Genomic DNA, 11,796 nt, shown 5'->3' with positions numbered 1-11,796 from the left:
AATTCACAATAAAATTTATTTAGTTCAAAATAAAATTTCGAGCATATTTCTTAAAAATATTAAATAATGTACATTTTATTTATTTTGGCTATTATGGGACATTGAGAGAGAAATTACATTAAAAGTATTAACTTTTAATATTTTGAAGTGTATCACTACAGATATTTAGAATTAATTTTTTCTAAGTTCATAACTAGACAATTTTTAATATGCCACGTGGCGTACGGTGGGGTAGGTTAAGTGTTTGAAGCGCGGTGGAATTAGTGTTAAAATGTATAAATAATAATCTAATGGACGCCGCTATTGGCGCTCGAAAGACGATATTATCCACAGGAATGTGGGCTCCATCAGTAACAGCTGGCAAACTGGCAAATTAGGCCGGTGGTCCAGTGATGAGTCCAAATCGGTCTATTTTAAACAATAAAATATGGTAATTAAGGCTTTTTCTCCGAACGTGCGGAGCAGTGCCTCACTCTCCCTAAAATACATCGGCATGCACGATAATTGATGACCTGAGAAACTATCTGACGGTTGATTTTACTGTTAGTTAGAAAACGTTTTTGTGCAAGTTGGACGAAGATACTGTTCTGCAAGTTATAACCATTTTCATATTTAGATTTTGCCCCGAGGTGAGGGTTTGGCCGGTAAAGGGGTCCGCTATAAAATGAGGGTAGTGAACGCCCAGCTGGGAGCGAGAGGGGATTGGTAGTTTGTGCATTGGAGAGCGCCATTTTTTTTAATTAAAATTTTTCTTTTTTCAATGGCTATTGACCATAACGCCGCAGTTTGATGGTTTCCGACTTTACTCCGGTGTTCTTCTGGCGATTTCAGCCGTGTTTACGGAGGTTTCTTTGACAAGATCCTGACGATCCGGTGAAGTTGTGGATAGTCGGTGGTCGATTGAAGCGAGCTTAGCTACTTATGGCCTTTGTTGAAGGCGGTGAGTTATGTGCTTATGAAAATAGCAGTTCCATTTTGGTTTCTATCATTAATTGGTTTGTTAAGGTTCAAAGCTTCTTTATTAAAACCTAGATCTGCGAGAATGAAACCATCTTGCACTTGTTTCCTTGTTTTCCTGATTTGTTTTACTTCGGCCGGTTTTCTGTAGGTAAAAGTGAGAAGGTGGAATCGGGAATATGGCGGGGCGTTTGTTGCAATGGGAACTTTTAGAACATTCCTTCTTTCGATTCCGAGTAACTTACTTTGATCTGGAGTAGTGTTGGCTTAGATCCGTCAGGCATTCCCGGGAATGTTGGATCGAGAGATGCATGAAACGCGGGAGATGAGGTGAGATTCTTGGTCGATCTGGTTCATTTCTAACTGCTATCATGGGGTATGAATAAAATTCAGGTTGATAGAAGTCTTCATCTAATAGCTGTGGCCATTGAAACCTGTAGTTTAATTGATTTTTCCCCCATTAAATTAGTTGGTGTAACCTTTTCTGTTAGTTTTGATTTCAATGCTTCTTTTGCTTTGTTTGTCAAGTAAAATCATGTTATCTGCCTTCAACATTTTTTCATTTTTGGTAATTCTTTCAATATAAATGGTTTAGGGGCTGTTTGGCTACGAGTAGGATTTATCTCGGAGGATTTTATATCCTGTAAATTCAGATTTAGTAAATCCCGGTGGTGTTAAATCCTGAAAAATATATGTAAATCTAGAAATCTAAAGCATCAAAATCATGTAAGTCATATAAAAACCATCTAAACATATAATTATATGTTTATAACTCAAGCGAATACCCGTAACTTTATTGATAGGTCAAAGGAAATGAAAAAGGCAAATTGTCCTAGAAAGTCGTCCAAATTACAGAAATAAAATAACAAATGACTAGGAAATATGAGAATGATACATTCGTAAGAATTTATTATTTTTCCATACTAGACAAGATTGGTCTTAAGAATTTACTCGACATTAACCAGGTAGGCAGTGTATAAACCTTTTGGATTTTGGCGATCATGAGTTCTAGAGCAGATACCTTGCAACCTTCCAAAGTTAATTAGATGGTGCAAGGCAGTGCTGCTCATGGGTGCTTATCCCTCCTTCATCCTCTCATTGCTCCAAACTTCTTATTAGAGGTTTTTATATTTTTCAGCATCTCCGTACTTTCCTTAAATTGGACTTCTCCCAAGATTTATTTATCTGGGATTTAGCTGAAAATAGAAGAAAAATTAAAACATATTTATTTAGCTCAACAAATTTTTTGCAAGATGTTGCATGAATTCTTGCTAAAGTTTTGTTAAATCTTGCAAGTAGACAACCCTTTAGTCTCTAATTTTATTGTGACAATTTTAAAATTTAAGCGGCTTTTTAATGCAAGATTTATCTTAAAATTCAACCAAACATATTTTTATTAACTTTAGATCCTATGGTAGAATCAAATCCCATATAACTAAATTTTTTTGATTATTTTAGAATTCACTTAAACTTGGTATTTGACATATTTAAAGTGATTCAGGCAACGAAGTTTTGTACAATACGTTTTTTTTTTAAGGCTGTACACACCCAAATATATTTTCTTCTTAGCAATTTCTTCTGTTTTATTCCTTTACACAATTGTGTTAGGTCTTCTAAAAAGAGAAAAAGTATTATACACGGATGTGTACCTGTGCTTCTAAGCCATATGTTATTATTCAGAGATCATCCTTGAGAGTAGTGCGCAGAGGAGGAATGAGCGATGGCATAGAGTCCCCATTTTCTTTGGAAGAAATTAATCAAGGCTTTGTCCTTGCTCGGTCATGCCTTTCTTATTGATTTGATAATTTGATAGAGGATTTAATTGACTAATTTGCCACTTCTACACATGTTATTTGATGTTCTTGCATACAATCCTCCAATTGTCAAATTCTTTTATTTATTTATTTTGTTTTTTCTTAGGGCTATTTCGTTGGATGTTTTTAAAACGGATGTGTTTTAAAAATGCAGAGTAATTAGAATGCATGCATTTTACAAATGGATGAGTTGTTTTGTTGGATGCGAATCAAATGCATTAAAAAATATATATTTTTCTGTATTTGTTATGATACATTTTAAATGCACTTAAATACGGACATCAATAGACAGTGGTAGCGGGTGATGAGCGGTATTGGGTGGCTGCTATGGTTGGGGAAGGTGAGGTCATGTACTATGAATTTTTTTTGCACCTAGAATTTACTTGGTGAATTTCATATTCATTAAAAATATGCATTCTTGGGATTTCAATTCATCTACAAATATGCTTTGTATTTGAGTTATTTCTAACTAAACACTCAAAGCATATGCTTTTAGTTGTTTGGTTCAATGGATTGACTAAAACGATACTGATGCAACTTGCTTGACTTTTAACATAATGATAGCTCTGTCGTTAATAGTGCCATTATTTTTTATTGAGAGTGCATAGCACTCTTAAAATTGTTTTTCTCCAAAGATATCTAGCAGGTTGGTTATTCAGTAGTCTATGGGTTGTCATTTATTGCTATAATTTTTTGGGTTTAGTCCTGTTTCCATTGTTGGTGCATGCTTTGAGTAGTTGACTTGAGGATTTGAATTTTGATATTTGGTTCAAGCGAATGGTCTAACAACACATACAACACGGTTTGGTTTGTTAATTCTCAAACAAAATAATGGCGAATTGCATTCTAAAATTGAGAACTAGCCACATCCTACCTTTTTTAAGCATCTTTTGATTTAAGGTTATGTGGCAGGCTTATTTACCTGATCAGCCAAACCAAATTTCATTTTTGCCAATTATCAAATAGAACTCACCGAACTTGGTTTTAAAACTGATACTGAACATACTAAAATTTATCAGGTCAGTCTAATCTGGTTTCTGTTAAACTTAAATTTCATAGTTCTGAACCATGGTTGTGTTCTGGGTTGTGGACTGAACTGAACTGGATTGTAGAATCTAGAATCTAAACATTTCTCTGGATTTTGGTCATATACAGAATCGAAACTCGATGATTCAATTTATCAATCAGTTATGTTAGTGAAATAAAAATCATAATCAAATCAAAATGGAAACCATAAAAAATCCATAGAGAAAACAGAAACAACAGATGTATAACTAAATTGAACTATCAATTTTGTATTGATTTGGCTTAGTTTTTAGGTTTTACTGGATTAATGCTGTCCCCTAATTTTGTTTTAGAACTGATCCATTTTTGAGTTAGATTAATGATAGAAGTTAAGGTTGATGTTAAATTGGCAATCAATCCTGAAACTTATGCCAAAAATTAATGAAACGTTCCCCGTATAGGCTACTGATGGTGATGATGATGATGAACTGGTAACTCTCTTTTTTTTCTTGTCAATGTGATGACAAGCTATGGGTTTTAATCAGCGTGCCGCTTTCTTCTCAAGTAAATGTATAAATCATATATGCTGACCAAAGTTTTTACTTGGCACCTGTGAACAGATGCATGCAGTGTAGTTTTATTGCTGCACTAGTAAATGTTTCATATTGTTTCTATAGCAGGTCAGCGAAGCTAGCAGAGCTTCTATTGCTTCTGAAGCATTCCTTTGAAAATCCACCGGGAGAAAAGGCTTTGATAACGACTAAACCTGAAAAAATGTTTGTTATTCAAAGATTTTTTCCTCAACAGTCTTTTAATTCCCTAGAGCAGGAACCAAGTTCTTTTAAGCAGCATTTACTGGCGTACATGATTTTGGCCAACAATTGGAGCCTTTTGATAGAGATGAAGATATACCTATTTGGAATTTACTTGAGTATTTCTGATCAGGACTGCACAATACTACTAAAGAAAAAAATAACAGTTAGAACACAGCCTGGAATTGGTTACAGTAGGCAAAGAACTAATGACTGTCTTATTCCTGGCGTTCCTGATGATGTTGCTCTTGAATGTTTGGCTTTGACTTCTAGATCTGACTACTCTTCACTTGCTTGTCTAAATAAAAGCTTTAATTTATTAATTGGTAGTGGGTATCTATACAAGTTGAGAAGAGAGCTTGGCATCATTGAGCATTGGGTATACTTAGCTTGTAGTTTAATGCCATGGGAGGCGTTTGATCCCATTCGACTGAGGTGGATGAGGCTACCAATAATGCCTTGTGATGACTGCTTCTCTTATGCAGATAAGGAGTCTCTTGCTGTGGGAACTAAACTTCTGGTATTTGGGAGGGAATTGACAGGTTTTGCCATTTGGATGTTTTGCTTAGTAATGCGGGGTTGGTGTCGGTGCCCACTCATGAATCTACCACGCTGTCTGTTTGGATCCGGCAGCTCTGGAAAAATTGCCATTGTTGCTGGTGGAAGTGATAAGAATGGCCAAATTTTAAAATTTGCAGAGCTGTACGATTCAGAGCTAGGTAGATGGGAAACCTTACCTGATATGAACTTGCCTAGGAAAATGTGTTCTGGGTTCTTCATGGATGGAAAATTTTATGTTATAGGGGGTATGTCAAGCCATACTGATTCCTTAACATGTGGTGAGGAGTTTAATATTCAGACAAGGACTTGGAGAAGGATTCCAAATATGTATCCTGGTGATAACAGGGCGACTCACCAGTCTCCACCTCTAGTTGCTGTTGTAAATAATCAGCTTTATGCTGCTGATCAATCTACAAATGAAGTTAAGAAATATGATAAAGTAAATAATACATGGAATGTTGTGAAGCCTTTACCTGTTAGAGCTGATTCACATAATGGTTGGGGTCTTGCATTCAAGTCATGTGGTGAAAGGCTATTGGTGATAGGCGGACATAGGGGGCCTCAAGGTGAAGTTATTGTACTGCATTCTTGGTGTCCGGAGGACAGAAATAATGGTGCAGAATGGGATGTACTTTCTGTGAGAGAGCGAGCTGGTTCTTTTGTTTACAATTGTGCAATAATGGGATGCTAAAGGAAGTTTTACTTTTTGGGCACAGTAATCTGAGAACTTAAGTGGGTAAGGTAGTTGTCTCATTTAATTGGTGTAGCAGCATTTCTCGGTTCTTTTCTTTTCTTTTCTGTGCACCTGTACTATAAATGTGTAGGTATCATTTGCATTACATTTGCTCTTTTTGTTCAAAAACATTTAGATTTTTCACGGAGATTTTTTTTTGTCTCCCTTCTCATTTTAGTATTTTAATGCTTCCTCTTTCTCATTTTGTCCCTTAACTCTAATTTAGAACTTCCATTTACATGGACCTATAGAATGTTATAACATGTGAATGAAGTTCAGCACTAACTTAGTTCGTCATCTTTTTTCTTCAACTTGTATTGTTCTATTAGTTGTTTTACTCCATATGCACCTCATTTACATAATCCACACTTATTCTTATTAAATATATATATATTTTTTTGTAGAAAATTTTGCTTAAACTCTTGTTCAATAGGCAGAGATGTAGACTAAGGAGAATTTTGCTCAGAAGCCTTCATAACCACTAGGCTACCTAGAACCAGGCCTTTGTAAATCTTCCAGAAGTTTTTTTTTTATGCAAATATGATTGTTTTTTTATTGCATCTTTGCTAATGCGCTTCCTTATCCACTGTAGAGGTTCACTTCTAATCTACAGGTAGAATTTGGGGACTTCAAAAAACTTTGGTGTTCATACTTCCAGCTAAAAACTTGTGAATCCATCTTATAAAGACTTAAACACCTTTTGTTATGTGCTATCTCTGCGAATGATAGCAATCAAAAATTGAAATGCTGTAATGTTTCTGACCTTGAAGCTGTAATCTGTCATGTCAGAAGGATTAGATGAACAAGAAGATTAAATTACGCATTGGGAAGATAGGATTCATGCTTTCTTTCTTCACCCTAGGTTTAGGGTTAGCAAGAAGATAGGATTCATTGCTTTGTGCTTAATGACCGCAGCTCTCATGTAGCAGTTTGTACTCTCTACAAATAAATATTTGCCTCCCGCACCTTTATAATAGCTCCATCATAACCATCGTTGGATACATGTAACACAATCATTATTTTGCACAGGTAAAAGTATGGCGCCATAGAACATCAGGTAAGTAACTTGATTGTGAGAAATACAATTCATCATGTACATCTCTTTTATGTCCTTGCTTTATTGCTTCTCCATTATTCCTATACGCCATGTTAAGCTCTTTTCACATAATTTTTACGTTCCAAAACTATCGCTTAACCTATTAACGGTTCCTAAACTAGCAAAATTGACAATAGTTTCTCTAAATCTTTCGTGCGATTGGTTTTGTATTCATGATTAGATGGCCAATCAAATAATGTTCCATCATAAAGGTTTCTACTTGATTTATCTCCTTATGAACAATCCATCCATACTGCAGGCAAACTCTATAACCGACTATCTCTGGCATCATCGTCATGGTCATCCTCAAGCCTTAATACTTTCAATTCTCTTCAAATAATACGATCCTCTTCGCTTACCTTCTACTTCTACTTTTTGCAATAAATGTAAATTTTGTAAAGTCGCAAATTTTCATTTGCTACTAGCTCTTATACTTCTCAACCATTAGAATTAATTCACTCTGAGATGTATGAGTTCCATCCCCATTAATCTCATTCAAGCATGTAAATATTATATGCTTCCTTTATAAATGATTACTTTCATTTTTGTTTGACTTAGCCCATGCTAACAAAATAATTAAAAAAAAAAAACAATATAAAAAAATTACAATCAACTCATGGTCGAAAATTAATTCATTACTCACATCAAATGAGATCATATCGATGGTTGCGGTGAACAAAATGAAACATCAATAACACTATTCTTGATCACGTACTTGCTCATGATAATAACATATTAGTTCAACTAATCTTGTACCCCTAAACAAAATGGAGTTGCTGAACATAAACAATATCCCTTATAGGACGCTGACTTTGATATCGAGTTCCCTCAATCATATTGATGATAAAGATTGAACATAATTTCAAAACTCTTTACAATCCAGCTTAAGTCTCTGATTTGGTCTTATAACTAAGTCTGAATCATGAAAACTCCCCAATTTTAATTCAAGTTAAATCTTCTGCCACACCTTTACAACAACTTATACTATCACCATTGTTGGATTGTTGCTGCATAATCATTATATTTTTTAACCATCTCTCAATATAAAATATAGAATTGTAGAATATCATGTATGTAAATTTCAGTATGAGAGATACAATTCGTCTTCTCCATCTCTACTATGTCTTCTGCATTACGGCCGCTTTGTTATTCCTATACTTACATTCCTCATGATGCTTTCAAGCTGTCTCATAAAGGAACAAGAAGATTGAATTTTCTTGTTGGCAAGAAGATGGGATTCACCCTTTCGTTCTTCATCCTAGGTTTAGGGCCACCAAAATAGATTTCACCACTCACTGGAAAAATTTTAAGCACATTAAGTATAAAACAACTGGATTTGCACATATCCAAAAATTTCCCAAACTTAATTAGCATCATACGACAAATATCATGTTTTGAAGATCAAACAAAACATTCATTGCACTAAAACACTTAAAAAATATTCATTACACTTATGTTTTGAAGATCAAACAAAATAATTTATAACATTCTATTATTTTGTAGCAATTTCTATCCGAGTCAACATACTCATTAGAACACTTAAAATTTCATAGATATAAAAATATTTGATGACAATATGAGTATTGCTGTTAATATAACCAGAACATTCTATTCTACATCTTATCAAGAACTACATAATGAAAAGTTTTTCGATCTTCATAAATTTGAGTTCGCATAAAATTTAATCAAATATATTATCAAAAGACTCACATGAAGGATCCAAATTGAAGACTGAATTAGGGTAACGATAATCTATCTCGAGCCGAACAACTTTTCTAACTGGCCCATCGGATGAAATCGGCCCCATGACATCCAAATCCAACTTTGTCTTTCTAGAATTTTCCCCCACTCTATCTAGTTGGCTACCTCAAATGAGGAAAATGAATTTTTTTCAAGTGGTTTTTGATATTTATAGACCTAGTGTCATAGTGCCACCTTTCCCAGCGCCATAGTGCTCCTAAGAAGAAATTTCATGCATCAATCAGAGACTTCAGTGATGTGGTGCTTAGTCCTAGTGTAATGACATTACTAACAGAAAGGGCAGTGCTGAATTTAGAGCACTGCAGCTCCCCAAGGAGGAATTTCTACTTGAATTTTTTTTTTTTCTAATTCAAATCATTGATTCTTGGGAAACTAAAATAGACATAAAAATGCCTCTTACAAATTTACAAAATTTGAGGAGACATTTTATGAATCAACAATTCTTTGCAAATCCAATCAGATCATTTATAGGCAGTCCAATTATTGCAGCGGGAGTCATTACACGGTATTTCCTTTGCGATTAATCAGATGATCTAATACATGCTTCAAAATTTTAACTGCCATTTTCAATTGCTCTTTAGGTGTGTCAATATTTGACATGATCGGAAAATTCAATTTGAACCCGACTCAAAAATTCCGGGTTAGGGTCAACCCGTTTGTGAAACGGGTCGTGTTCGGGTTCAACAAATTGACAGTTTAAAAAATTGGGTCGGGTTCGGGTTGACCTAGAAATTCGGAAATGACCAGCTCACCGCGTTTGCTCGCATATCTTCCCGTCATGTTTGCCCCTGCGTCTGCCCGCATCTGCTGCCTAAGTGCCCGTCGCGTCTGCTGCTCACTATCGCGTTGCCGTTGCCGCTGGCGTGCCTCTGCCATTGTTGTTGTGCCATTGAAGGCATTTTTGAGCCGCTGTCGTTGTCGTTGTTGTTGTCGTGTCCGCATGTTGTGTCTGGGTTGAAATATTTGACCCGTTTGTAAAAACGGGTCAGGTCACCTAGTATCGGGTTTGACGCAAGCCCGACCTGTGACCCCGATTTTGACAGCTTTAATTGCTCTAATGATTACTTCAAACACACAACTATCTTAAAACACCACATCTTATGGCTTAGCCATCATTGTTAGCAACTTTACTCTATATTCCTACTCCAACCAAGACTGCAAACCCACCCTTAGATATTGGCCCATTTCAGGAAACACACTTGTCTCTCACAGTGTAAATGGAATGATGGGGGTGGTGGTGAGGATGACAAGAATGTTGACACAATGGTTGATGATTGAGTGACATGAATTAGAGGATTTTGCGAGAGGCTATCACAAAGTGTTGACAGCCATAAGGGAGTACAACGATGAAGGTATGGTTGTGATGAAGAACTGTGGTCGGGAAGGATGTTTGTGAGATAGGATTGTGGGCTCGCTGAGAGAGCAAGGTTGCAAGTGAGGGATTCTGGGAGGAACAATATAAATATTAAATAAAACCTAATCATGATTTTTTCTTCAACAGATAGCTCTTCTTGATATGATTTGTTTCGTTCAATCATAGATCTTTGAGGTTTTTCAAGCTAAATCTTTATTCAAAAATCTATGAGAATATTATTTTGCTTGTTCCTTTGGTGGGATACAAAAACAATAACAAGCCCTTATCTTACTATGTGGGATTGGTTATATGTTATTTTTTTTCATTGTCTTTTTAAGATTCAAACTCTTATTTAAATCTAATAAAGATTGTCCTTTTTAATACTTTCTAACCAACTTTTTTAGGTCTACCTCAACTTTTCTAACATGGCTGGATCTAATACATCTATCTCCTAAGAGGGTCATGGGAAGACCAATGTTTTATGTAACCGAACTATCTAAGGCGAAAAAGTTTTGATTAATATTATTCTTTTTATAGGAAATTTTTTTAGAAGCCAATTCTCTCATTTTTAATAGAATAAGTGTCCCCCTTGACATGCAATATACCCTACATAATGCAGACTTTGATATGGGGTTCCCTAAATCACTTTTGGCAATAAAGATCGAACATATTTCAATTTCAACATTCTTAATACTCTTACTCAAGTATTCAATTTGGTCTTATAATTGAGTCTGTATCATCAGAACTCGCCAATTTCAATCCAGGTTAAATATATGCCACACCTTTATAACAACTTGTATCATCAACAGAGTTGAATTCTTGTAGCACAATCATGACTTCATATTTTAATCGAATCTCAGTATAAAAATATAGCATTGTAGAACATCAACATTGTAAACTTCCTTATGAGAAATACAATTGTCTTCTCAATCTCTACTATGCCTCTGCTTTACCTCGAGTTGCTTGGTAAACTGCTCCCCGCCTCCTCTTTCTCTTTCGCACGCAAAATATGGTAATGGATGGTGCATCTTTTATTCTTGGATTTGTTCTTCTTATATAGGTGATGAAGGAAGACGGTCAATCACAAACGTTTGCCCACACTTCAGCTGAACCTGTACTCATATACCTGATGTCATCCTTTGCGTTCCTTTTCGATTAGGGGTGTCAATTTTGGATCACAGGTTGGGTTTGAGTTGAACCCGGAACTGACTCGGCACTATTTGAGTCAAACCGAACCCGACCCATTTTTGCAAACGAGTCGATTTTTTGGACTCAAACCCGACAATCTTCGGGTTCGAGTCAACCCGACCCAACCCGTGAGGCAGTGGTAGCAGTTCGTGCGCTTATTTAGCCAAATCCCATTAGCGTCGGACCCGTAAGGTAGCGGCAGCGGTGCATCAACGACAGCGACTCGATGGCTCGATGCGACGCAGACGGTGGACTACCGATTGATGCTGTAATGCGACTCGATGGGATGCAGGCAGACAGAGGAAGAGAATACCGCGAATCTGACATGACAATGTTTCAGTTGGGTTCACGCTAAGACGCCGAACTGGGGTCGGTTCAAGTTAGGAACTTTCGACCGTTTGTAATAATCGGGTTGGGTTCGGGTTGAACTCCACGAAACGCCGAGATTGGACCCATAATAAACTGGGGAAAAAAGTCTGCCCGCTTCTACTAACCCGTATCGCTGCCGCGTGTCA

General features: G+C 36.1%; 1 protein-coding gene across 2 annotated transcripts; it reads left to right on the top strand.

Annotated features, from left to right (window-relative positions):
* The first annotated feature begins 635 nt into the window (after positions 1 to 635).
* LOC110116233 (F-box/kelch-repeat protein At5g60570-like) lies at positions 636 to 6,145 on the top strand. Of its 2 annotated transcripts, none has more exons than XM_020849748.2 (3): positions 636 to 940; positions 1,109 to 1,287; positions 4,457 to 6,145. In XM_020849748.2, the coding sequence occupies exons 2-3, from the start codon at positions 1,250 to 1,252 to the stop codon at positions 5,838 to 5,840; spliced, it is 1,422 nt and encodes a 473-aa protein (XP_020705407.1). In that variant the 5' UTR covers positions 636 to 940; positions 1,109 to 1,249; the 3' UTR covers positions 5,841 to 6,145. The 2 variants fall into 2 exon arrangements, with proteins under 2 accessions (XP_020705407.1, XP_020705398.1); XM_020849739.2 differs by having other exon boundaries at positions 4,454 to 6,145.
* Positions 6,146 to 11,796: the final 5,651 nt, after the last annotated feature.

This window comes from Dendrobium catenatum, unplaced genomic scaffold (genome assembly GCF_001605985.2).
Source record: "Dendrobium catenatum unplaced genomic scaffold, ASM160598v2 original_scaffold_101648, whole genome shotgun sequence".
NCBI classification, from domain to species: Eukaryota; Viridiplantae; Streptophyta; class Magnoliopsida; order Asparagales; family Orchidaceae; genus Dendrobium; species Dendrobium catenatum.
This window is presented reverse-complemented; position numbering and strand designations above follow the sequence as displayed.

Excerpts from the sequence above, each read along its gene's own strand:
- LOC110116233 (XM_020849739.2), top strand. The coding sequence starts at position 1,250 with ATGTTGGATCGAGAGATGCATGAAACGCGGGAGATGAG. Across the intron at positions 1,288-4,453 it reads CATGAAACGCGGGAGATGAG|CAGGTCAGCGAAGCTAGCAG; the intron begins GTGAGATTCTTG and ends TTGTTTCTATAG.